At 54.3% G+C, this 26,913-nt stretch overlaps 2 protein-coding genes across 3 annotated transcripts in view; one reads left to right on the forward strand and one right to left on the reverse strand.

Annotated features, from left to right (window-relative positions):
- CSNK1G2 (casein kinase 1 gamma 2) overlaps nucleotides 1-5,066 on the forward strand; it is a 42,704-nt gene extending 37,638 nt beyond the window's left edge. Inside the window, exons 9-13 of one of the 2 annotated variants that reach the window (XM_064734043.1) lie at nucleotides 79-227; nucleotides 570-653; nucleotides 2,047-2,151; nucleotides 4,047-4,153; nucleotides 4,552-5,066. In XM_064734043.1, the coding sequence (XP_064590113.1) occupies nucleotides 79-227; nucleotides 570-653; nucleotides 2,047-2,151; nucleotides 4,047-4,153; nucleotides 4,552-4,606 (500 nt within the window). In that variant the 3' untranslated portion in view covers nucleotides 4,607-5,066. The remainder of the gene's footprint in view (nucleotides 1-78; nucleotides 228-569; nucleotides 654-2,046; nucleotides 2,152-4,046; nucleotides 4,154-4,551) is intronic. The other variant, XM_064734044.1, reaches the window with a different exon arrangement.
- A 2,235-nt stretch (nucleotides 5,067-7,301) lies between these two features.
- Nucleotides 7,302-26,913, reverse strand: part of BTBD2 (BTB domain containing 2) — a 29,701-nt gene continuing 10,089 nt past the window's right edge. The window contains exons 3-9 of the mRNA XM_064734548.1: nucleotides 24,814-24,970; nucleotides 21,129-21,234; nucleotides 20,139-20,336; nucleotides 14,254-14,446; nucleotides 12,572-12,659; nucleotides 10,716-10,862; nucleotides 7,302-9,877 (exon numbers count right to left, since the gene is read on the reverse strand). Of these exons, the coding sequence (XP_064590618.1) occupies nucleotides 9,716-9,877; nucleotides 10,716-10,862; nucleotides 12,572-12,659; nucleotides 14,254-14,446; nucleotides 20,139-20,336; nucleotides 21,129-21,234; nucleotides 24,814-24,970 (1,051 nt within the window). The 3' untranslated portion in view covers nucleotides 7,302-9,715. The remainder of the gene's footprint in view (nucleotides 9,878-10,715; nucleotides 10,863-12,571; nucleotides 12,660-14,253; nucleotides 14,447-20,138; nucleotides 20,337-21,128; nucleotides 21,235-24,813; nucleotides 24,971-26,913) is intronic.

The raw sequence follows: 26,913 nt of genomic DNA on the forward strand, positions 1-26,913 counted from the left end.
AGAGCTGTGCCCTGCCCAGCCCCTGCCCTGAGCCCCTGTGCTGTCCCCTGAGCCCCCCTGAGCCCCCTGTCCCCACAGAGGAGATGGCCACGTACCTGCGCTATGTGCGGCGCCTGGATTTCTTCGAGAAGCCCGACTACGACTACCTGAGGAAGCTCTTCACAGACTTGTTCGAGAGGAATGGTTACGTGTTCGACTACGAATACGACTGGGCAGGGAAACCTCTGGTGAGTGGGAGCCCAGGGCCTGGGACACAGGGACAGCAGCCAGGGAGGAGGTGGCACTCAGCCATCCCTGCCACACACTGTGTCCAGGGGACCAGCTCCATCCTCCTCACCAGTCACAGCTCCAGGGCTGTGACACGGGAATTGGAGGCTCTGAGCTCTTTCACTGCCATAGGTGCATTCCTTGGGCTCACTGCAGCTGGATACCAAGCATGGCACTGCTGGGGCAGGGGCAGGGGAGGGGCAGTGATCAGGCCCTGGTTCTGGGGGTTTTGCATGTTGGATCTGGCTGTGGGGTGCTGGGAGGGCTCTGTGCTGCACTGACATTGTCCTTTGTGTCCCCAGCCCACCCCCATTGGCACGATGCACAGCGAGGTGCAGGTGCAGCCCCCGAACAGAGACAAAGCACAGCCACACACCAAACACCAGGTGAGCAATGGCACAGCCTGCCTGGGGCAGGGGGCCATGGGCTGGGCAGCTCCAGGGACGTGGAGCCCAGCAGGGACTGGGACGTGGCTTTCCCTCAGTGCTGTCTGTGGGAGGAGTTCCTCCCACAGCTCGGGGTCTGTGGCTCACCGGGCCCAGGGCAATGTCCCTGTGGCCTGGCAGGACAGGGAGGAGGCACTGTGGGGGCTGCAGTGTGGCTGGGGGGTGCCAGGCCTGGATGTCAGCTGGGGAGGGGCAGGGCTTGGTGCAGGCTGAGCCACCTCTGCTCGCTGTCCCCACGGGGTGACTCGCTGCTCTGCTTGTGATGCCCTTCCATCGATGGGACAGTGACATGGCACAAGGGAGGGCAGGACTGGGGGGCAGCTTGGCAGCATTTTGCCCCATGCTGGGGCTGCCTTTGTTCTGGGAACGGGCAGGGCACAGGGTGCCCAGCCTGGGGCAGGGATCAGTGTGGGAAAGGGGCCAGGGGCTCAGAGCTGCTCCAGTGCTGTGGCCTGTCCTGCCCTGGTGCAGGACACGTGTCTCTGGCACTGCTGCCACCAAGAGCAAACCTCATGTGTTTCCAGCAGTCCTGTACAAACCCTTGTCCTCCCAAACCTCCTTGGGGGCAGAGCACCTGCAAAGGGGCTGGAGCAGGGGGTGCAGCACTCTGTGCTACCCACACTGCTCCTGCCCAGCACAGGGAGCCTGGCAGAGCTTCCTTAGGGAGAGGAAAATGTCAAATCAATCACCTCTGGCTCATTTCTGGGAGCTCACTCCCAGCAAGGTCTGCTCTGTGCCCCCACACCAGGGAAATGCCATGCTGGACATCCCTCTCCAGAGCAGGGGGAAGAGCAAAGCACAGAGCTCCTGGAGCACGGGAGCAGTGTCCAGCCTGGGGACACAGGGTGTCCCAGCCCTGCCTGGGGACACAGGGTGTCCCCACAGCTCTGGGGCCGTGCTGTGCTCACTCAGGGAGGGTTTGGCCCAGCTGGTGCCATTCAGGCCCTGCCGAGCCCGAGCCCTGCGTCGTCCTGGGGATGCGGCGTCACCTGGGCCTGGCGGCAGCTCCAGCTCTGCTGCCCCAGCCCATTCCCAAACACGGCCCCAGCCCTGCTGGAGCTGGCCCTGCTCCAGGGGCTGGCCCTGGGGTGTGTGTGTGGGTGGCAGGGGGACACAGACCCCCGTTGTCACCGCAGGGACGGTGCTGCACGGTGCCCTCCGCAATCACCAACTCGAGCTGCTCCGGTCATGTTTTTGCTTTTGCATGTCTTATTTTCTCGACTCCCTTTGCCACTTTTCCCACCCCTTCCCTCCACGTCTCCCTTCTCTTCCCCATTCTCCCTCTTTTTCTTTTGTTTCTTTTCATTCTGTTCCTCCTGCCTGTCGCGAGCAGCCGCCCGAGGGGACGGAGGTGTGGGATCCTCAGGCCGGTGGGCAGCCTGCCGAGGAGCCTTTGGGAGCTCACCTGGCAGCCGGCAGGCTCGGGGGGTCCGTGCAGGTACATGGAAACTCCTGGGGCAGGGCGGGCACGGGAGGGAGCGGAGCCACCCTGGGCATCAGCCCCGCTCCCCCACCCCAGGGCTGCACATGCCAGGGTGCAGCAGGGTCTGCCTGTCCCTGTGGTGTGATGGGATGATCACGGCTCGTAGATGAGGCTGGTGCTGCTTCCTGAGGGCTGCTGGGCTCCCCTGGTGCTGCCAGGGGGAGTTAGAGGTGGTTGGATGGATGGATGGATGGATGATGGATGGATGGATGGATGGATGGATAGGGATGGATGGATGGATGGATGGATGGATGGATGGATGGATGGATGGATGGATGGATGGATGGATGGATGGATGGATGGATGGACGGACGATGAATGGATCATGGATGGATGGGTGGGATGATGGAGGGATGGATGGATGGATGGCAGGCACACTGCAGCACAGCAGCTGGGTGGGCGTTGCTCTGCCCCCAGTGCTGCTCATCTGAGCAGGGACCTCCCTGCGCCTCCTTGACTGGAGCCCTGGCTCCCAGCCCTGCTTCTCCTCCCTTCCCGGGCACTCCTTGGCCGTGTCCCCTGCCCTGGCCCTGCCTGGGTGCTGTGCTGGCGCCGTCAGCCCCGTCCGTGCTCGCCGCCCTCGCCGCCTCCTGCCCGCTGCTGCTGAGCCCTGCCTGGGCCTGGGGGTGCCTCCCTCATGGATGGTGGCACATCCATGGCACATCCATGGTGGATCCCCTGGCTGGGCCTGCGCCGCTTCCTCTGTCTCTGCCTCTGTCCCCACTGCTCTCGCTCGTTCCTGCTGCTCCAGGGGGACTCTGCTGTGCTCGGCCCCAGGCCTGGGCACAGCTCCTGCTGTTGCCATCACGGGGCCGGGCACTCCGTGGTGCCAGGCAGGCCCGGGCACTCCATGGGCCCAGCTCATGCTCTGCCTCGCTCCTCCTGTCCCTCATCCCCTTCCTCCTCCCTATTCCTGCTCTGCAAACCCTCCTGCCGTGCTCCGCCTGCGCCCGGCACTGCGGGGTGATGTGCAGGGGTCTCTGTGCTGGTGTCAGGGGCTGGAGCCTGACGTTCCGCTGTGGACGGCTGTGGGTGCCCTGCTGGCTGGGCATGCTTGGTGTTTCTGCAGGTGGACTGCTGTCGGTTCCCTGAGGTGGCATGCTGTGGTCCGGGCTGGGCAGCTGTTGAGTGTCCTGCTGCTGGCAGTGCCTGGGGTGGCCCTGCTGGCTGGGCACTGCTGTCGGGTGTCCCTGCTGGCTGGGCACGGCCTGTGGGGTGGCAGCTCCTCCAGGGGGCTGGGCAAGGCCCAGGGTCCTCGCCGGGGCCGAGCAGCTTGGGGAGTGTTTGGCCTGTGCATCCCCAGGGAGCTCCTGGCTTTGCCTGTGGGCAGCAGGCACAGGATGGCAGTTCAGGCATCCCACACTTGCCTTGGTGGCCTGGATGTCCTCCTGGCCCTGGCACTGGGGCTGACCCTGCTGCCCTGGTGAGTGGGCAGGAGCTCAGGGATGCCTGAGCCCGCAGGGCAGGCACTGGGCTGAGTCTTGGTGCTGGGAAGCAGAAGTCGTGTCCAGATGCTCAGCTGTGGGAAGGGCTCCTTGGAGCTCTCGGCTTTGCCAGGCCCTGTCTCTCACCCACTCTGGAGCTGGCTGCCAGCACGCCCCTCTCCTGGTGCAGGGGCTCCCAGGAGCTGGGATCCTTCCAGGGCTGTTCTGGGGGCTCAGAGCTCTCTGTTGTCATGGGGCTCTTGGGCAGAGCTCAGCACCGAGGCCGAGCACTGCGGTCTGGGTGAGGGCACCATGCTGCCACCAAGGGCAGAGCTGGGCGCTCTCCTGGGTGGCTCCTGTGCCCCTCAGGGAGGGGAAGGGCTGCAGAGCCCCGGGCTGCCCCTGCTGACACTCATCTCCCCCCAGGTGATGAGCTCCACCAACGGAGAGCTGAACACAGATGACCCGACGGCAGGACATTCGAACGCCCCCATCACAGCCCCCACCGAGGTGGAGGTGACAGACGATACAAAGTAAGGCCCCAGCCCTGCTGTCCCCTGGCACCCCGTGGGAGGCGTCCCTGCAGGGCCACCACCACCCAGCCCTTCCCATCTCGCCCTGCCCAAGGCTCCCGCACAGAGGGGCATGGATGGATCTGGCACTGCTCCTTCTCTGGAGTCCCTGCCTGGCCCTGGCTCATGGCCCCGTGTGCCGCGGTCAGTGCCACCCCCGGTCAGTGCCATTGGCTGTGGCAAGTGTCACTTTTGCTGTCACTTTTGGTGCTCCCAGTCCACCCCTGCCATGTACCGGGGCACGTGGTGGAGCAGCTCTGCCCACGTGGGGCTCACCCAGGCACCGAGGGGTTTCTGTCCTCCCTGACCCCGCGGCTGCTGCTGCGCCCTCTGTGCTGACGGGTCCCCTCTGTCCCCAGGTGCTGCTGTTTCTTCAAGAGAAGGAAGAGGAAAACCACCAAGCGTCGCAAGTGAGCAGCCGGGCCCGGGCGGGGCGGCGAGCGCCGGCTCCTCTCCCTCTGGCCGTGGCTGGATCTCGCCCCGCGGAGCCCGCGGGCCCCGGGGCCGGACGGGGACGGGGGGGCCGGGCCGGACGGGCTCCCCCAGCGCCCCGCGCGCAGCTGGGGAGCGGGGCCTCCCCAAACTGCTTTGTCCTTTCCTCCGCCACTCGTGGCCGTTTACTCGAACCAAGCCCAACTTCGCTGAAGTTCCTGCGTCCGTCAAACAGAAAAAAAAAGAAAAAGAGGAAAAACCCACGGCGTCACTTGCTTTGAGTTTATAACCGGTCGGAAATGGGGATCAACTACAGACTCTGACCCGTCGCTGTCAGAAGAAGACGAAGACAATTTCGAGAGCAGTGGGCTAAGGAGGAATATTTTTTTTTTCTGTTGCTTCTTTGTCTCTTAAGTTAATTTAAAGTGAGTCTCGGTGCAGAGTGCTGAGTCGTCAGTCTTTGACCGTCATCTTCAGTGTTACCGAATTCTGCTCTTCCTCCCGGCCCCGCCCCGCGTCCCCGCCGGGTCCCCTCGGTCAGTGGCGAGCGCCGGGCTCGGAGCGGGGAGAGCCGGGGCCGCGGGGGCGGGGAGAGGAAACGCGTTTACAGTTCATTTACGATGCACTTTTGCGAGCAATACAGGCGCCGTCCGGTCCCGCCGAGAGCAGGTCCGAGACTCCCAGGGGCTGGGGGACACAGGGACAGGGACGGCCGAGACCAAAGGGACCCATGAATGGCGGTGGCGAAGCAGGGAGGGGAAGCGAAGCAGCCTCGTCTCTGGTGCTGCCATGTCTTGGGGCTGGATGTTGGTGTGGGCAGGGCTCGATCGGCCTCTTGGATTTACAGCCTGAGCCCCCGAGGGGCCGGGGCTGGGGTGGAGCGGTGGAATCCCCACCAGGGCATCCCCGCGGGATCCTCCCGGCCGGTCCTGGGGCTGGGAAATGCAGGTTTGGAACTGACCCACGGACACCCCCGCACCCCCGCGATCCTCGGCACCCCCAGGGCACTGCAGCTCCCCACGTGAATGACCCCGTGCGCTGTCGTGTGTATTGATCGTGACACTTTGGGGGGGGACACACACTTTATCTTTACCAAAACCCTGTTGTTCTGCCCCAAGAGAAGGGGCTGAGGCTGTGCTGGGGGGGCGGGGGAGGGATGGGACCATCTGTGGCTGCTTTGAAACATTTGTCCAAACTGACCATCTCGGGTTGTGGAGGGGCTGGGGGGGCGTGGGGTCTCCCACGGGGCCGTGCCCTCCCCACGGCCCCTCTCCATCCCAAATTCGGGATTGACCCCGGCTTTGGCTTGTCCGGGCTGCGGCCCCAGCTGCTGCTGCGTCCCCGGCCACGGCGGGAAGGGGACGTGCAACGTTTGCCCTCGTGTCCCCAGCGAGGCGAACAAACGAATTTTTAAAATCGCCTTAAAATTTTCACTGGAAGTGGTCCCTTGGCAGCGCGTCGGCTCAGAGCAGCCCCGGCAGAGGCCGAAGAGGAGCCGCGGAGGGGAAGGGAAGGGAAGGGAAGGGAAGGGGAGGGGAGGCGGCCCCGGGCTGTGCCCGGCTCTGTGCGCGCTCCCTCGGCCGCGGGGCCGCGCCCGAGCCCGGGGCTCTCTGTCCTTCCAGCGAGGAGTCCAAATACTGCGATTGTACGTGAGAGCGTTTGTTCCATTGCGAGTTTAGTTACTGCTTTAAAACCAAGTGTACAGATATGGCATTTCAATTTCTCTGATGCTTCCTGGAAGCCATAGAATTTAGGGGCTTTTTTTTTTATAAAAACAAAAAAATAAAATAAAAAAAAATCTTTAAAACCCAACACGTTCTTCTATCCTTCACTGTGTGGCTCCCAAGGGCGAGGACACTACCCAAGCATCCCCTTTTTGTTGGAGGCTCCCTCAGCAGTGGGTGGGAGCAGCCCCAGCCCCACACAGGGGGGAACAGGAACCTTTCCTGGAGGAGCAGGAGGAAAATCTCGGGGGGAAAAGGTCAGGGAATGGCTCTGGGCAGTCCTGCAAAGCCCCTGAGTGAGGAAGGTGATGGTGCAGGAGGAGGGTGATCCCCAGCTGAGCCCGGTGCTCCAGCAGGGAGCTGGGCTGGGCTCCCCCTGCTCCGGGCACTGCAGGGCCCCCAGGCCCAGCTCCAGCACCATCCGGAGCCCTGGGAAGCTGCCCCGGCCCCAGGGCTCCCTCGGGCAAAGGGCAGGGAGGGCTCTGATGCCCCCATGGAGCTCAGTGACCGTGGGAGCTGTGCTGGGCACAGGAGCAGAGCCCGGCCCTCATCCCTGCTCCAGCAGCCCCCAAAGCCTCTCCATGCTGGGAATCACTGGCCAGAGGATTTGCCTTTCCCCCAAGGCCTGGGCCTGCAAAGGCTGAGGCAGCTTTTAGTGCATTTAATTGTCAAAAACCTCCAATTCAGGTTTAAGAAATTCAGTCATAAAATGACATCACCCAGACCAGAGTGTGCCCACTCTGCCATCCTGCTGCCTCCTACCACCACCTCATACCCTGAGGGTCTGGACTCCCCAGCAGTGGCTGCCAGGCTTCAGGAGCTCTGGGGATGTGGCTCATCCCACAGCCCATGGATGGGAAGCTGGGGGAGATGGGCCAGGAGCCAGCACAGCCCAGATCTCCCCTCCACCATTCCCTCAGCCATCACTCTCCTCCCATCACAAAGAAACCTCATAAAGACAACCTGGATGTCTTTATTGTTTTCCTATTTACAAATCACAAAGCTGGCCAAAAAGCAGAGTGTGAACACGGGACGAGAGCATCGGATACATTCATCAAAGAGCACAGGAGCGGGCGGGGCCCGCTCTGCTGGAAGGTGACGTGGTACAACAGAATGGCTCATACTTCTGGGAACAGGCATGTCCAACAAGGAATTACATTCATCTATCTACAAAAGCCAGAATTGCATCAAACTGCAGAAAAGCCAGAAGAACAGAAGTTGCTCAGGTGTAGTTCAGAGTTTGACTCCTCTCCCTCCCTCTGTGACAGGACAAGCTGCCAGACCTGCCCCGCGCAGGGAGGGCAGGAAGGTGGGATTTGGGACGAGAATCTGTGTAACAAAATAATCATGAGAACAACAGAACTTCCAGGGAACAGCCGGGGAGGCTCCCCTGCAGCGGGGCAGGGCCTGCCCCAGCCCTGCTCCTCCCAGAGCCGAGTGCCCGGCTCTGCTTCTCCCAAATTCCAATTACTCCACTACTGCCCCCTGTACCTGATGCCCCGAGGTGCAGAACCCACAGCAGAGCCCCTGGGAAGGTGCAGCTCCAGCACGGCCCTGGCTGCCAGCAGTGACATTCTTGGGAGAGGGGTGGTGACAGGAGCAGGCACAGTCACAGCCTGTGAATCCACCCCACAGCACTGTTTGCACTGCACACAGTTGGGTTCAGTCACCAGGTCACGGACCCAGGTTGGGATTTTTTTCTATTTTTTTCTATTTTTTTAGTACTGGCCATATTAGAACCATCCCACCTGGGAGCAGGCTGACAATACACAGCTCACACCATCTCCCTGGAGCACAGAGCACACTCTGGGCACCCCTTAGAGCTGCTGCTGAGGAGGTGCAGGGCATTCCCAGGCTGAGGAGGAGACTCCAGCCCCAGGATCCCGGCTGGGGCAGCAGGAGGAGGAGGACAAACCCTGCTCCAGCCAAGGACAGCCAGGTTCTGACTTGCAGCAGGGAAATCCAGTGGCAGCAGCTGCCCAGGGAGTGGCAGTGGCTCCGTGTGCTGGAGCAGGAGCTTGGGGAAGGGGCCCTGAGGCAGCACCACCCCAGCCAGGCCCACGCAGACTCCAGGGGCTCCGGTCTTCCTGCCAGGCTGAGCTTGATTCCAGAGGAGGGAGGAAGAGTCTGGTGGCCTTCACTCGTGGGCAGTGAGGGTGGGGCTGGACCAGCCTCCCTCTCTCTGACAGCCACGGGGAAAAGCAGCTGGCCCTGAACAAGGGGTGTCCTCAAGGCCACCGAGCTCCACAGCTCAGCAGTGATGTCTGTGATCCCCTCCCGTGCCTGCCAACAGGCAGTGTGCAAACACACACCAGCACACAGAACATTCCACCTTCTCCTGAACCATTTGGTAAATCCTTGTCCATCTGCTGCATTGTAGTAACAGGCAGGTGCACATCCAGCCTCTCCTCCTGCTCCCATCAGGGGTGAGGCAGCAATGCACAGGAACAGAGGGAAACACATGGAAACGTGCATGGAAATGCAGGAATGCCCTGGAGCAGGTGAGGCAGGTGCCCTTCTGCTTCAACCAACAAACCCTGGCACTCTGCAGAGGACAATGACCAGTGACAACAACAGAGCTGGGGCTGCCCAGGGCTGAGCTGGGCATCACCAGCCCGTGGGACGTGCCAGGGCTGTGGAAGCAGCACCACGGGGACGCAGAGGGCAGGAGGAGCTGCCCCTCCCCACTCTGCAGGGCGGTCACCTCGCTGCCACCAAGTGCCCGAGGTGAAGATTGTCACACATGGGTGGGAAGAGCAGGAAAATGCCTCAGTCCCTCCAGAGGAGCTCAGCTCCAAGCCTGTGTAGTGCTGGAACAGCAAAGCCTCAGGGAAAAGGCCACTTCCATGACTTCTGAAGGCGGCTCCGTGTGCTGAGGCTGCTGGGAGGGAGGGAAGGTGCTGGACACGGGCTGGCCAAGCCCTGCAGTGAGGCCTGGACTGCTGAGCTGGGGCAGAGCAGAGGCCACTCAGCCCTGCCCGAGTCTGCTGCAGGACCATCTCCTCATGGCAGTGAAACCACAACCAGAGCCACTCGTTGCCTTGTTTCTGACCGCTGGAAAAGCATCTACATTCATTACAGTCCAAAAAACGCACGTTGTTAGAGAGGGTTAATCAGGAGGTGAAAAACAACAAGCCACAGACAACCTACAAATGGTACTGGGACAGCAGCTGGGCTGCACGGGGCCACCAGCTGGCCTGGCACCTGAGAGCAGCAGCAGCACTAGCACAAGGCAGAAGATGAGCTTTGAAATGGTTTCACTGTGACCTTTGGCTAGTGTGGCTCCAATTGGTGTGGTCAAACTCAGCCAGAGATTCAGTTTGGGAGGTGGCAGGGAAGAGTCGAGTCCAGGGGGCTGGCAGTGGCACTATGTGTAGAAGATGATCTCTGGGATTTGTCCATCCTCCACCGAGGTGCCGTTGTTGTTCCCAGCCGCGTAACAGAACGTGAAGCAGGTTTTGGCTCCCGTTGTTGGTGATTCATGGATCACTTTGCGCAGTCCTTTGGTTCCATAGTGGGAATCTGGACCCTGCAGGGGCCAGGGAAGACAAGGACAGGTCAGGACCCCTCTGCTGCTGCCCAGGCTCTCTGGTGGGTTTGGAGTGTGGGGATCTCAGTTCCTCCCTTTTCCTCCGCAATGTGCACTCAGGTATTCTGAGCTCAATCCAATCTATCAGAACTTAACACTAATTTAACCATTTAACATATGAACTTTTTGAGGCCACTGCAGCAGGCTCTGGGTTACACACTGCAGAACTGACAGCTCAGCTGTCCACACCAAAAAAACCACCCACCCCCTCCCCAGTGAAACACCTGCTCAGTGCTGTGAGACAAGTCAAAAACTGTCACAGACATCTTTTATGGAAAATCCTTTCCTTAGGATGTTTCCTCCTGAGAAGCTGGGAGGCCTCAGGAACAAAATGTAAACATTGATTATCTGCTGCTGTGGAATGCAACAGGTGCATCTGTGATTGGTCTCATGTGGTTGTTTCTAATTAATGGCCAATCACAGTCCAGAGAGTCCAAGCCACAAGCCTTTGTTATCATTCTTTCTTTTTCTATTCTTAGCCAGCCTTCTGATGAAATCCTTTCTTCTATTCTTTGAGTATAGTTTTAATGTAATATATATCATAAAATAATGAATCAAGCCTTCTGAAACATGGAGTCAGATCCTCATCTCTTCCCTCATCCTCAGACCCCTGTGAACACGGTCACAAAAAGCCAGCTCTGAATGCTGGGGGTGAACGAGCCCATGGAGCAGCAGGGCCCACAGAGACCTTGGGGATTGCACCACTGGCCTTGAAGGACACAGAGCAAGGCCAGGCTGCACTGATGACCCACAGCAGCTGCCCCCACCCCGCTGGTACCTTCAGAGTAGCACAGGCTGTGTAGTTGACGTTGGGTAAAATCTCCACGGGCTCCTTGAACATGACGCGGAAGGTGTTGGAGGAGCCGTCGCAGCTGAAGCCGGTGTCATTCTGCCCCAGCACGGTGTTGCTGTCGGTGTGGATGATCTGCAGCACACACAGCGTCAGCTTCCAGTGGGCACTGCCCACGTCAGTGTCCCTGAGCTGGGCTGAGCCCCGGGCACTCCCACATCGACCAGCCCTGAGATGAGTGCACTGCCCATCACTCTGACACCCATCAATGCTGTGATCACAGAACCACAGAATTTGGGGTGGGATGGACCTGAATGATCACAGAATATGGATTGAGATGGACCTGAATGATCACAGAATTTCATTTGGGATGGACCTTAATGAATACAGAATATGGATTGAGATGGAACATAATCACAGAATTTGGGTTGAGATGGACCTGAATGATCACAGAATTTGGGTTGAGATGGACCTTAATGATCACAGAATTTCATTTAGGATGGACCTGAATGATCACAGAATTTGGGTTGGGGTGGACCTTAATGATCACAGAATTTGGATTGGGATGGACCTTAATGATCACAGAATTTGGATTGAGATGGACCTGAATGATCACAGAATTTCATTTGGGATGGACCTTAATGATTACAGAATTTGGATTGAGATGGACCTGAATGATCACAGAATTTCATTTGGGATGGACCTTAATGATCACAGAATTTGAGTTGGGATGGACCTTAATGATCACAGAATTTGGGTTGGGATGGACCTTAATGATCACAGAATTTCAGCTGGGATGGACCTTAATGAATACAGAATATGGATTGAGATGGAACATAATCACAGAATTTGGGTTGAGATGGACCTTAATGATCACAGAATTTCATTTGGGATGGACCTTAATGATCACAGAATTTGAGTTGGGATGGACCTTAATGATCACAGAATTTGGGTTGGGATGGACCTTAATGATCACAGAATTTCATTTAGGATGGACTTTAATGATCACAGAACTTCATTTAGGATGGACCTGAATGATCACAGAATTTCATTTGGGATGGACCTTAATGATCACAGAATTTCGGTTGGGATGGACCTTAATGATCACAGAATATGGATTGAGATGGACCTTAATGATCACAGAATTTGGGTTGAGATGGACCTCAAAGATCATCCATCTCCAATTCCCCTGCAGGATCAGGGATGCCACCCACTATCCCAGATTGCTTCAAGCCACATCCTGGGCTTGAACTTTCAGGGCTGAGGCAGCCACAGCTGCTCTGGGCCCCTCTGAGCTCAGCACAGAGCTGTGGGCTCAGGTCCCCTCCTCCCCCAGAGCTCAGGGCAGCAGGATGAGCCCTGACAATCAGAGTGAAATGCTGGCAGCCTGTGCCCATCCCTGTGCCCTGTGTGCTGGAGTGACTCCTGGGGACAGCCCTCCTGCAGTGACCCACATGGGGTGGCACAGGGGCACCCAGAGCAGGCACACAGCACCCACGGGCTCCACCTGCTCTTGGGCCAGGATCATGATGGACTTGAGACAACTGAGCCTCTCCCAGCCCGCCCAGGTGGGAAATCAGGCACAGCTGCTGCCCAAAGTGCCTCCAACTGCCCCAAAGCTGGGAGCAGAGCTGGGGAGATGCTGCAATGACGTGTGCAATGAAATCAAGAGCAATAATCCTTCTGATCCCCAGTGCCCCATCTGGCCCCTGCCACATGTGCCAGCCCCCCTGCCCAGGGACACACAGAATCCCTCTGAACCTCAGGTTTTGTTACAGATTCACTAAAATGTGTTTGTCAGCCCCTAAAACAGGCAGGATTTTTAAGGCAGCAGAGAGAATTACCTGTATGTTTACTTGGTAATCCGTTGGCCCGTGTATGGATCCGTATAATCCAAACCCAACTACAAATATCCTTTTGTTTACTGAGAACCTGCAGGAACAGAGCAGGAAAGTCAGTCCAAACCTGCCCCTCCTGTATTGCTCCAGTACAAAGCTGATACACAAATATCTCCACTTGTGCTGATTTTACATCTCTGATTTAATCAAACCCACACAGAGTTAAGTGCAGCCCTTCCTAAGAGGTGAAACCCTGCACAGGAACCATCAGCTGCACACTCACACCTCTGACTGCTCCAGTGACAAACACAAAGCTGCACAATCCCATCCCAAATTTCAGGGTCCAGGCTCAGGAAGTGTTTCCAGGTTGTGGCAAAACATCAGCACCCCCAAACACCCTCCAGGCCCAGGCAGGGGTGTGGAGCAGTGCCCACCTCACAGAGCTCTGCCCAGCAAACACCACTGGGGATTTCAGTGCTGAGCACTGGGAATTGCTCATCTGCTGCTGGGTATTTATTTGTTTTTATTATATTTATTTATTATTGTTCACCTGCTGCTGGGTATTTATTTATTTATTATTGTTCACCTGCTGCTGGGTATTTATTTATTTTTAATATATTTATTTATTATCGTTCACCTGCTGCATTCCAAATTTACCAAGAGCACACATAAGGATTCAGCCACTCCTGAGTGCATGAATCCCTGCTGCCCAAGGAAAAAGGGGAATGGTCTTTGCCCCACTACAGCTCCACCTTCTCAGGCAGCAGAAGCCTCAGGGTCTGCCAAGCTGCCAACAGCATTTCTTCATCCATCCACCAACTCTTTCAGCCCTGCAGTGTTTCCAGAACAAACACCTGGGTCAGGCTGGAAGCCTCAGCTCTGCAGGCAGCTGGAATATTGGAATATTCAGTGTTGGAACTGACCCTGATGCTGCAGAGGCTGAACCTGAAGTCAAACCCAAACTCCAAAATGTCTGTGAGTGTTGGAGGTGGGAGCAGGGGAGTGGAGCAGAGAATCTCAGCAACAGCTCCAGTGCAACAGAACCATCTTAAAGTTGTGAAAAGCTTCATTGCTGCAAGTTCCCTTCCACCCACGATGAACACAAAGCAGGGAAGAACCCCAAAGCTTCCTGATTCCCTCCTGTCCTGCTCTCATTTCTGCCTTGGGAACACAAAGCACCATTTCCCAGCCACACCTGCCAGTCTCTCACTGTAACTGGGCCCTGCTGGTTGTCACAAGCTCAGGTCTGAACAAACTGGGTGGCAGCAGAACTTTACCCCAACCCCTCTCTGCAATGAGAGGTTAAGGGGCTTCAACAAGACACTGCAATGCTCCACACTGACACTGGAGCAGGGAAGCCACCTGATGGAGCACTGCTTACCTGTCCCCCACAAAACATGGCAGGGGACAACAGGTGACAACTCATTTATGTGCCCCTAAGCTGCAGGAAACCTTTGGGGGGTTACTGCCCTCCCTTTCCAGGGGCCTGTGCTGGGAGCCACGTTTCCTGAAAGCCTTTGCCAACAAAGTGGAGGTCAGTGCACCAGGGGCTGGCTCTGCCCAGCAGAACCCCTTCCCTTTGGGGTCACACGCTGGGAATTCGGGGTCTAGCACAGAACCTTGAGTGTTTAGAGCAGTGGGAAGCTCAGGAACACGAGCCCAGGGGTGGGAATGGGCGCAGAGCTGACCTGATCCTGTCACTCGTCCCACTGTACCCCCAGCGGCTCTCCACCTGCTGGAAGCGGCTGATGCTGCACTCCTTGCCCCGCAGGCAGCACCGGGGCCGGTCGATGAACTCCACCCGCGGCTTCGGGTTCACGGTGAAGTGCAGGAACAGGCTCACCACCTCCCGGTCCGTCAGGATCCCCGACTGGGCAGGCCCTGCAGAGGGGAGGGAGGGGCGGTGCCGTCAGCATTAGGGACCCTCAGGGATGATCAGCCCAGCCCTGTCCCTGCCCAGCCACCCCAAACCCCACCCTGAGCACCCTGGGAGTGCTGGTCTGGGTTGGGAGAGACCTTAGGGACCATCTTGTTCCACCTTGCACCAGCCCAGGCTGCTCAGAGCCCTGTCCAGCTCTGGCACCCTGGGCAGCAGCAGCCACTGAGAGTTCAGGTGACACCAGGGGTGACAGACACGACCCCACTGCCTGCACTGCCAGCACAGCCAGCTCCACACAGGCTCAGAGACCGGACAGCCCATGGAACCTGGAATGTCCTCAGTGGGAAGGGACCCTCAGGGATCATTGATCCAGCCCTGTCCCTGCACAGCCACCCCAACACCCCCACCCTGAGCACCCCTGGGAGCTCCTGCAGCTCTGGCAGCCTTGGCACCATTCCCTGGGCAGCCTGGGCAGTGCCCAGCAGCCTCGGGGGGCAGAACCTTGCCCTGAGCTCCATGCCAAGGCCTGGCACAGCTGCAGCCCTTGCTGGGCTCCTGTCCCTGTGCCAGAGCAGAGCTCAGCCCCTGCCCCTGTGCCTGCCCTGGGGAGGAGCTGCAGCCCCCGAGGAGCCTCCCCTCAGTCTCCTGGGCTGCAGCTGAACCAGCCAAGTGCCCTCAGCTGCTCCTCAGCCCTTCCCCAGCTCCGTGTCCCTCCTCTGGGCACTCTCCAACACCTTTGGGTTCTTCTGGTATTGCAGGTATAAGCTGTTAGATCTTCAGATGTTGAAGGAACTCCTTAATCATGAACATGTGCAATCACCTTGTTTGACTTAGTTCTTTCTCTCCTCCCTATTTTGCCCTTGTTAAAAGGTTTTTTGCAGAGCCCCATCTTCCTGGAAATTAAAAGTTGTCATCTTTTTGCTCAAAATTTTTCAGTGCCCACAGTAGCACAATTTTCAGTGTTCTTGCACCAATATGTTTTTTTAGCTTCAACAGCTGTTTTTGTTTCTTGCTTGTGCAGATAGAGCTGTTACCCAGCTTTTATTCTGGTGGATTGGACAGGTGTGGGACTGGAGCTGAACCAGCCAAGTGCCTTCAGCTGCTCCTCAGCCCTTCCCCAGCTCCGTGTCCCTCCTCTGGGCACTCTCCAACACCTTTGGGTCCTTCTGATCCCGTGGTGCCCCAGAACTGCACAAGCAGAAGGAATCCTCTGGGGTTTTCATGGGGAAACAAGCCTGACCTGCAGCTGGCACCAGGCTAAACCCCCATCAGAGCTGGGATCCCAGTGGTGCATCAGGATATTAAATCCCAGACAAAGGTGCTGCCCTTATCCACAGGGCTGCAGAGCCTTCATGGAACATGGAACTGTGATTAACTGTGGAGCCCAAATGCACTGGGCTACCAAAAACACCCAAAAGCAGCTGATCCTTGCCCCACTCCTGGGAAAGCCAACATTGGTGAGAGATGGGGATTTCCAAACATCCACACTGGTGGTTCAGACACAATGGAGGACCATGAGGGGGAGGGAGAGGGACTGTCATGCAGTTACCATCAACTCAAAGTTGGAGAGTATTTTTACTCAAGACAAAGGTGGTTCAGCTCATTCCTTCAGGCATTTAATCCACATCTTGCATTTGAATACCTTTATTGTGGAACCTTGGGAAAAAATGCCAATGATTTCAGCAAGAGGTTCTCATCTTTTCTCCAGTAACAAGACATTTTTTCCAGAGTGATCACGGAATCCCAGACTGGTTTGAGTTGGAAGGGACTCTAAAGCTCATTCAGTGCCACCCCTGCCATGGCAGGGACACCTCCACTGTCCCAGCCTGGCCTTGGGCACTGCCAGGGATCCAGGGGCAGCCCCAGCTGCTCTGGGCAACCAACTCAGTGATGCTAAAAATCTTTGCAAACTATTTGAAATACTTTCAAAAGTGAAACTGGATAAAATTAGCCTGTTAGCCTAACACTCAAAAGCTTCTCTACAGCTGTTTGCACATGGCTTTGAACAGAAACAAAACCATTGAGTAGTGGGGAAACAACAACAGTTAAAAGCTCTTTAACGTGGAGAACAAATGCCCAGCTCCTTGTAGACCCAAAACTACTTGTAGCTGGTTAAATTCAGCATGATATTACCCAGACAAAACCTGGCCCAATGATGCAATGGGGAGAGACTCAGGAATTCAAGGAAGTTGACTCCTCCAAAGGTAAATGAGCTTCTGGATACTTTGTTCAGCAAAAATCAGCCTGGTTGATGTGTCTGAACTCATCCTGTGTTGTTGCAACTCACTTCTGCAATGTTTCAAATTCCCTGCTCTAAGGGGAGGGAGGGACACATTTGCCAGTTAAAACATCTTCATGCAAAACCCCACGTTTGATAGCAGATTATACAATCAACTGGTGAAACCACTGCTGTGAAATTCCCTCTTTTCTTGGCTTTTGGGGGAGAGGGGTGTGGAGGGGAAAGGTTTCCCTCCTCTGCTGTGATCACCACAGAAATCAGAGTCACTCAGAAAAAGGACAGAGCTGAAGGAATTCCAAGTTAATTCCTTATTTAAGGAACAGCTGATCACTGCAGCCCTCCAGGTTTGGGGGTTTGTTCATCTTATGGAGAAAACTTAAAGCACAAAGGTCCAAGTAGGACAGGCAGTTTGTGACAAACATGGGGAGGGGCACTGGCACTCCCAGCTCAAAGCTTCAACCCAAACATGCCAAAATTAACACTTTCCTTGCAGTGAGAGAATGATACAAGGCCACAAGGAAGGACTGAAAGAAATGGGATCTGCAGAAAGATGAAAGGTCTCTGCTTCACTGAATAAATCCACATTCCCTGAGGCCACATCACAGCTGGGACAGGCCAAGCAGAGAGTGGGGACCAAGTGTGAAGCCCAGATTTTCCCCTTACTGAGAGCCCTCCTCACGTGGGAACAGGGACAGGAAGGGCTGAGCAGCTGAGGGCAGCGCTGCCCTGAGAAGTGACCTGCAAAGGAAGGGTCAGTGCCCCTGTTTGCTCCTGTGTACACAGCACTGCAGCCTGGAAACAGTGACAGTCTGGAAAATGGCTCCACTGTGTCTTTTTAGCATGAAAACTCTTTAAGGCAATTGCCAGCTTCCAATCCCCGGGGAATCCCCAGAGGATGAAGTAAAAGACAACAAGCAATGGAAAGAAAACAAGGCAATCTATAGTCCAAGCTGTGAAATGAATTAGACATCTCTGTGGATCAAGATCTTAATGTAAACTTGAAAAATAGTTTGAGACACAGACTAAACAACACCAAGTTTGCAGCTCAAAGAACAGCTTCAAAGTTTTTGAGATATGGGGCTCTGCTCTGAACAGCACCAAGCAAGACAGGACCAACACCAGCACAGGCAGAGGATGGGGAGAAACATCCCCACTTCTCTTTGGGAACAGGCTCTGACCAACACCAATTATTCACAACTCCATCAGCTTTGTGCAGTTTAAACACTTGGGATGGCTGGGAAGGGGAGCAGGTGAACCCCAATTTGGATCCTTGCTCTAAACTGAAGCCCAGTTTGGATCTCAGCTCTCAACTGAAGCCCAGTTTGGATCTTTGCTCTAAACTGAAGCCCAGTTTGGATCCTTGCTCTAAACTGAAGCCCAGTTTGGATCCTTGCTCTAAACTGAAGCCCAGTTTGGATCCTTGCTCTCAGCTCAATGGAACAGTAACCATCCAACCGTGCTGTGAGAGCAAACCCAGCTGTGATCCCCCTGCTCCTCCCAGGGGAGGCACCACAGCTTAAAAATGAGAGAATGGGCATGGATGAAAACAGCATTCAGACAGTGGATGAACAATCACAGGAGAGTGTTGGAAGGGCCCCTAAAGCCCAGCCAGTGCCACCCCATGCCATAGGCAGGGACATCTTCCACTATCCCAGGGCACTCCAAGCCCTGCCCAGCCTGTGGGCATTTCCATGGATGGGGCAGCCACAGCTGCTCTGGGCACCCTGTGCCAGGGCCTCACACCCTATGGCACTGGAATACTACAGAATTATATATTATTATACTACAGAATTTCCTTCTGCTATCCAGTCTAACCCTGCCCTCCTTCAGGAGGCCATTCTCCCTTGTGCCATCACTCCAGGCCCTCATGAAATACCCCTCTCCAGCATTTTAGGGAGAGAATGAGGGAAAATGGGGAGGAATATGGGAGGAATTCCATATTTAAATCACTACAGCATCCACAGAGAAAACTCCCTTTTGTGTGACTCTGTAGCTGAGGGAAAGCAAAGACCAGGATTGCCAAAACACCTTTGCTGAGTTACCTGCTGGAAACTCAATAGTCATCAGTGGGAAGCCCTTCCAGCCTTTTAGGGGAAAAATGAGGGAAAATGAGCAGGAATGTGGGGGGAATCCCATATTTAAATCACTACATCATCCACAGAGAAAACTCCCTTTTGTGTGACTCTGCAGCTGAGGGAAAGCAAAGATGAGGATTGCCAGAACACCTTTGCTGAGTTACCTGCTGGAAACTCAATAGTCATCAGTGGGGAAGCCCTTCCAGCCTTTCAGGGGGAGAATGAGGGAAAATGGGGATGAATGTGGGGGGAATCCCATTCATAAATCACTACATCATACACAGAGAAAACTCCCTTTTGTGTGACTCTGCAGCTGAGGGACAGCAAAGACCAGGATTGCCAAAACACCTTTGTTGAGTTACCTGCTGCAAACTCCCAAATAGTCAACAGTGGGAAGCCTTTCCAGCATTTTAGGGGGAGAATGAGGGAAAATGGGGAGGAATATGGGAGGAATTCCATATTTAAATCACTACAGCATCCACAGAGAAAACCCTGTTTTGTGTGACTTGACTCTCTGTAGCTGAGGGAAAGCAAGGACCAGGATTGCCAAAAACACCTTTGTTGAGTTACCTGCTGCAAACTCCTCAACAGTCATCCCTCACAGTGGGAAGCCTTTCCAGCCTTTTAGGGGGAGAATGAGGGAAAATGGGGAGGAATATGGGAGGAATTCCATATTTAAATCACTACAGCATCCACAGAGAAAATCCTCTTTGGTGTGACTTTCTCTGTAGCTGAGGGAAAGCAAGGACCAGGATTGCCAGAACACCTTTGCTGAGTTACCTGCTGCAAACTCCTCAATAGTCATCAGTGGGAAGCCTTTCCAGCATTTTAGGGGGAGAATGAGGGAAAATGGGGAGGAATGTGGGGGGAATCCCATATTTAAATCACTACAGCATCCACAGAGAAAACCCTATTTCGTGTGACTCTGTAGCTGAGGGAAAGCAAAGACCAGGATTGGCAGAACCCCTTTGTTGAGTTACCTGCTGCAAACTCCTCAACAGTCATCCGTGGGAAGCCTTTCCAGCATTTTAGGAGGAGAATGAGGGAAGATGGGGAGGAATGTGGGGGGAATCCCATTTGTAAATCACTACATCATCCACAGAGAAAACTCCCTTTTGTGTGACTCTGTAGCTGAAGGAAAGCAAGGACCAGGACTGGCAGAACACCTTTGTTGAGTTACCTGCTGCAAACTCCTCAATAGTCATCAGTGGGGAGCCTTTCCAGCCTTTTAGGGGGAAAATGAGGGAAAATGAGCAGGAATGTGGGGGGAATCCCATTTGTAAATCACTACATCATCCACAGAGAAAACTCCCTTTTGTGTGACTCTGTAGCTGAGGGAAAGCAAGGACCAGGATTGCCAGAACACCTTTGTTGAGTTACCTGCTGCAAACTCCTCAATAGTCATCAGTGGGAAGCGGATAAGGGAGAGAGCTTTGCCCAGAACCTTGCGCTTGTTCTCTGGAATCACCTGGAGCTGCTGCCGCTGACACTCGGCCTCGGACCAGCGCACCACGGCGTTGAACAGGCGAACCTCCCGGATCCCCAGCGTGTCCCTCTCCAGCACTGCCACCAGCGTGTCTGCAGGGCACCACAACAGGCACAGCTTCAGCCTCTCAACCCCAAACCAGCCCCCTGCACCTCGCCAGGAGCGCCCTGCGCACGGCCAAGGGGATGCTGAACCGACAGCATCGCCCGAAAGTGCTGCCTGCAGCCTCTGAGGAAGATTTATCTGAATATTCCATCAGCAAGGAGCTCACTGGAGCAGCAAACAGAGCCCATTTCATTGGCGTGTTAATGCAAGTGCAGGAGGATGAATTGCAACTTGCTTGACGTCAAATTTGGATGAAACAAGCAGCGTGGAAGCCAGAAGGTGACCCGTGCCTTACCTCCACAGCCCATCTCATTAGCAGAAGGTTAAAGCCTGAATTTTATTGTTCATTAACTGTGCCCAGCAAGTTTGGAAACTGCAGACGGTAATTAAAATAGCCAGTCCTTGCTTCCAAAAACACAACACCTTTTCAACTCCAAAACCTGACAAAGACTTGGGGAAGAAAGCCAACTCTACAAAAAAAGGCAAGTTTACACCCACCCAAAACCTGCCAACATCAACACAGGAAGCAGGCTTTGTGTCATGCCCAGAAAACTCAAGTTGCACCAAAGTAAGCAGATTCCAGGGGATTTCTGCAGGCAAGGCAGCAAACTCTTTGGCAAATTCCCTGTTTCCAGCCACTCTGTGCCAGAGACTGTTCAACTGATTGCTCCAGAACAGCCAAGCCACAAGTGCCAAGCATTATTAACCTGTAACAACTTTGGAGACAAGCTGGTTATGAAAGCAGGGAGAGAGAGAGGGAGGGGTGGAAAAGAGCTTACCCAGGTCAATGTCTGTAAACCCCTCTGCATTGAGGGCATCTGAGGTGTTCTTGTCTATGTTCTCCAGGCACAGGCTGGCCAGCTGGGGCTCATCAAACAGCCGGGCCTAGGCAGGAAAGAGCAGCATTAACAGAAAAGGTATTTTCAAGTTTACTCTAAGAACCCCCCTTCCCCTCCCACAGCCCATCTTCATTAGCAATACCATGCCTGACTGCACCAGGAATCCACTGGGCCTTTCACAAGCAGTTAAGCATGACAAGGCAAACACTAGAAAATTCTGTGTTTGGCAGCAGCCCTGGTTCAGCTGTGCATGTCTTCAGGCACGTCTTTGTTCTAACCCAGCCTGGGTGCTCTGCAGCACCACACTGACCCTGTCAGCTGAGCACAGGCAATTTTGACTTCATTTTTCTATTTACAAGAAAGCTTTGCCCGGTGACTCCAGGCCTGCTTGCTCTAGGAATAATGCAGAGGCAGCTTATTCTGTAAGAACAGCCACACTGATCTTGTGCATTAGCAGGAAAAAGCTGCAGCAGCAGTGCCTGGGTGTCCTGGGGAGCCCTGCAGGGTACACAGCCTGCTCAGTGCATTTCCATGTTTTGCACAGAAACAGCTACTCTAATCCAGTTCCCTTAAAGAATTTGTCCCAAAATAGGTTACTATTCCAAGAAAAGCCTTACACAGCCTGGAGAGCTGCTCAGAATTTCTCTGCCCAACTTAAGTGAAGTCTTGTAACAATTTTGCTGCCACTTCAGATCACCCTGGACTGCCATGTGTTAGCAGCCCTGTGCCCAGCATAAGCAGAAATGGGTGGAACACACAAAGCACTAAATGATCTCTTACTTCAGTGCTTTGGTTTTGTTGTTTAGGAAGGAAGTGCCTTGATTCACACCTAACAAGAACACACCAGACTTGAACTCGCTGCCACCAGTAAGGTTTAAAATTCTTGTTTTGGGCTGGGAATTCCATCACTCAGGAGGTGCCTTCCAGCATCTTCTGCTTCACCCCCACTCGTGGCACGCAGAGCTCAGCAAGGCCAATCTTTGTGCTGAGACCTCAAGTGCAGGAAGCTGAAACAACAATTTCTCAGGGCCCAGGGAAACTTCAGCAGTTGTCACCTGCTCCAGGGGCTGGAGGGCTGCCAGTGCCTTTACACTCTTGGCACCAAGAGCTGTGACTGACTCAGACTTTACTACTGGAGTGGCTCTTTGGACACGTGAGGGCTCCAGTTACACTCCCAGAGCTCTCCCCCACAGCAGCTCCAGGCAAGCTTTATTTCCTTGCTGATCAAAGTGACACTTGGATGTGTGTCTGGCATGAAAGAGGATCAGGGCTCACTGAGAGGCACAATCAATTAGGAAAGCTGTTTGCCTCTGATATTTCTGCCACTGATCAGCAGTTGCTTGAGACAGACAGTGACACAGCTGCTGGACCAGCAGACTGGGCAGGCACACACAAAAGGAGGTTTAGGGCTCTACCAGGGATCTCAGCTCCATGATCTTAAGAGTATTGGGCAATGTCTTGTACAAGATACATCTCAGGTCTGTAATTTACTGAAGAGGGGGCTGGTTTGATGCAGTGAAAGCAGACAGGTAGGTGTTCACACTGCAGGACCAGGAACAAGAGGGCTGTGAGAAGAGATCCTTTCAGTGAGGTGCAGCCAGTCACCAAGATCAGGCACGATTCTCAAGCAAGACCTGCCTCAAACATCTCAGACTTGATACAGAGAAATAGTGAACATCAAACTAGATGGGAATCATCACTGATGATCATACAGAATGAACAAGCCACAGGCAAAAGGCATCAGGAAAGCTTTTCCCCATCTGGCATTTCACCTGCCTCAGTGCCACTGATAGAGTGCCAGGCAGTATTTTGTTTTTGGCACCTGAAACACAAGGGTATCTTCCTCCTTTGTCAAACAAGGACCTTTGTGACCTGGAAGGAAGTCACCACAAACTTAAATATTACCTTGCCAAAGCTACAAACTCAAGTGTAGAGATACAGGAAGCCACAAAAAATCTCTGCATGAGGAATACCACCAAAAGCCAACACCTCTAACCCATCATGAGGCAATGGTAGCCTAAGATTCCTCCCCAAAACTTCAGTCTATGGGAAAGATCTGTTCTCAGCTCCTGGCTAACAACTCCTGATCTTTCAGATTGCAATGCTGAACCCAAAGAAGGGGAAAGCTGCAGTGAAGAAACTGCAATTATCCCACCATGCATCAGATGGGAGCAGATTTGGCTGCCATTGCCCAATCAAGAGCCTTCAAGTCCTGGATCTGCCTCTGGAAGCGCAGTGTGGATCCCTCCCTGTCTCAGGGGCTGCCTCATGTTCATGGCACTGGAAAAGGGCCAGGTTAAAGACGATGGGTGAAGAAGGCCATGGAGTGTTGCAGCAGTAGCTGAACCTAAGCAGTGACAAGTGACTACAAACAGCAGTGAGACATGGAACTACTTTGAGAACTGATCCAAATATTTAAACTAACAAAATATATCCCAGCCTACTCCTGAGCAAAGAGCCCAGCAGTGAGTGCTTCAGGCCAGCACTGCTTCAAGACCTGCACAACTGCTGGTGCAGCCACTGCCACCCACATGGTGCCCACAGCCAGAGCCTCAGACACCTGCACTGCTCATGAGGGGAAGATCCAGGAATGCTGGGTGAGACAGGAAATCCCTCAGAGCACCTTGGTGTGCTGGTTCCCACCTCAGTGCAGCTGGGAAGCTCCTCTGCAAGCTCTGTTTAACATCAGACACCACAGCAGCTTTCCTGAGCTGGCTGCTCAGAAATATCCTCCAGGGCCACTCCAGCCTGCCCATCCCCGAAGGAAAGACAGTCACACACAAAGCCTGTGTGTTTCTTATTCCTACAGCACCCAGAACTGGGTGTCCCTGGCAGTGCCAGACTCCACCACACAGATGACAGCACTGTGGATGGCACCAACATGGCATCAGCTGTGTGAGAGAGAGAAGACAGGGCTGGGAAATGGGGATGAGTGATGCTCATTGAATCAACCTGCACGCAAAGTCTGATTTTTTCCAAAGTAAGCAGAAGTTGTAAACACTGTCTCCTACTTTGCTGCTTCAAGAGTCAAGTGGAAGGTGGAGGAGCCCAACCCTCAGAGAGTGGATCAGACCCAGGGCAAGGAACAGCTGCTCTGACACTCTGGGTCTGTGAGCCTTCAGTGCAGGAGGTGGAGCTGAGGAAGACGGCACCTTGCTCCTCTCCCAGGAAAATAAACCAAAGCACTCATGACAAAAGGTTTTCTTTCACCCCCACTTCAGGAAAAGTATTGCACAAAAGTCCTTCAAGGAATGGCTGAGCAGCCAGACACAGCACTGAGAGAAAGCTCAGCATTACCAGTCCTGATTCTGTAACACACGGAAATCCTCTCATTCCACTTTTCTTCTTGGCAGATGAAATCTTTCCACCCTGATAACTCCATCCCCAGCTCACACTCTGGAAGGAACCACCTGCCACAGTGAAACAGAAAGATCTGAAACAGCAGCAACATTTGCTGTGTATAATTCTTTGCAAGAACCTGCTCAGCAGTGCTGGACTCCTGTGAGGAAGAACTCAAAGCAACCCAGAGCTGCTCCACTTTGGATGATCAACTCTGGAACACCCAGAAAATTCCCATTTTCTGCCTGTGCTGGACCTTGCTGAAGGCAGATGATCACAAACTCACCTGAGTTAATAGCATGAATGCATTGTCTGCTCTGAGGTTTTTTTTAAGAAACTCCACACAATGAGCTTCAAGGGCTGGAACTGCATATTTCTTAGCTGTGTAAAGTGTTGTCATAACAGTCTCTGGTCCGATCTGAACTTCGTCTGAGTAAAGAAATCTGAAAACACGCAAACAAACATTGCTGTGGTGAATTAAGGTAACAGGGTAAAACCCCTTCAATTCATAGAAAACATGTTTGTGCCTCTGCCTGTCATCCTGGTCCATTTCCTCTGCTGGAGAGGTAGGAGGGTTTTCACATCCTTTCCACTGACTCTGGTTTACCAAGGTTTTTTTTTTAGCAGAAACTTTTAACAGCTGGGATTTCCACTGAAGCAGCTCAAACTGCCCTTGCATCTCACCACCAGCTCTTAGCCTACCCCTTATACCAGGCTAAAACAGTCTCTAAGGGAACCCCTTAAAATTCATATTTTTGGCTGTTCAATTAGAATAAACAAGGACAAAGATTCAATCTTGCCTGCTTCCCTCAGAAGTTCCATTTTACACATTACACATACCCATCCACTGCACACAAGGTGCTTTACCCACACCCTCCTTTCTCATCTCTTCACTTCACAGACTGAATTGTTTAATTTCATGGCACAGATGTTTAAGTACAGCTCACAGTGTAATTTCAGCACAAAGCAAGAGTTAACTGCAGTGAAAAACAAGGACTGCCATGCTGCAGCAAAGCACCAGCCTTCACTGTTAGGCCAAAACAAGGAAGGACATTCATGATGTGAAAAACAAAGGAAACCTGACTGAGCCCCCTAATACCTGAACTTACTGACCAGAGACAGGAACTGAGGCTGAGCTCAGTAAAATTAGTGATGCAGTGGTTTAGTCCTTATCACAGAATTCCAGAATGGTTTGGCTGGGAAGGGACCTTAAAAACTGTCCTGTTCCAGCCCTGCCATGGGCACAGACACCTTCCACACCTCCCAGCCCTGCCCAGCCTGGCCTTGGGCACTGCCAGGGATCCAGGGGCAGCCCCAGCTGCTCTGGGAAATCCATTCCAGGGATGGATTCCACAATTCCTGATTCCCAATCTCCCACCCAGCCCTGCCCTGTGGCAGTGGGAGCCATTCCCTGTGTCCTGTCCCTGCAGGCCTTGTCCCCAGTCCCTCTGCAGCTCTCCTGGAGCCCCTTCAGGCCCCACAAGGGGCTCTGAGGTGTCCCTGGAGCCTTCTCCTGTCCAGGTGAGCACCCCCAGCTCAGAAGCAAAGCAGATTATTTCAGTCCCCAATTCCTGCTTCCAGCCCTGCTTCCCCAAGGACTGAACACACCTGAACCCATTTCTGTTCTCACTGAAATCAAGGGCACTGCTCAAATCCCTTGGATTCCAGTCACAGGGCTTGGGATCTGCCAGGGGCTCTGAGCTCTCCCTGGAGCCTTCCCTTGTCCAGGTGAGCACCCCCAACTCTGCCAGCGAACAATTCCTGCCCAATATCCCATCTAAATACGATTTTTTTCCCATCTAAATGTCACTTTTTCAGTAGGAAGCCATTCCCTGTGTCCTGTCCCTGCAGGCCTTGTCTCCAGTCCCTCTCCTGGAGCCCCTTCAGGCCCCAAAAGGGCTCTGAGCTCTCCCTGGAGCCCTCTCTTGTCCAGGCTGAACAGCTCATGCAGAGCTGTGGGTTTTTTTCCTGTATCTCCTTTAACCAGTGGAGCATTTGCCAGTCAGGCTCTCAAGGACACAAAGCACAGAGATGCAATATTGTGTTAACTGTGCTTGGCACCCCTGTTCCAGGGGACATTTTGGAAACTCCAGCAATGTTTTGCTCTGCCTTTCTCTGGTTGTGTGGCTGCTGCTCCTGGAAGGGCTCTTCCAGGGGGATCCAGGCAGCTTTTCCATCTGCAGCAGAGCAGCTCCTGCTCCTCCAGCCAGAGGAGGCCAGGATGCCATTCAGGGCATCCTGATCCACAGGCAGGGAAGCACTGAAAGCAGGCTTTGTGCTGCTCCAGGGCATTTGGCAATAGCAGCATCATGCCACAGGTTAATCAATGTGGTTTGCACACACCCTTCCCCAGCCCCATTTGCACTGAGCAATCCTTTCTGTTCCA

The sequence above is a fragment of the Zonotrichia leucophrys genome, chromosome 28, assembly GCF_028769735.1.
Source record: "Zonotrichia leucophrys gambelii isolate GWCS_2022_RI chromosome 28, RI_Zleu_2.0, whole genome shotgun sequence".
Classification (NCBI taxonomy): Eukaryota; Metazoa; Chordata; class Aves; order Passeriformes; family Passerellidae; genus Zonotrichia; species Zonotrichia leucophrys.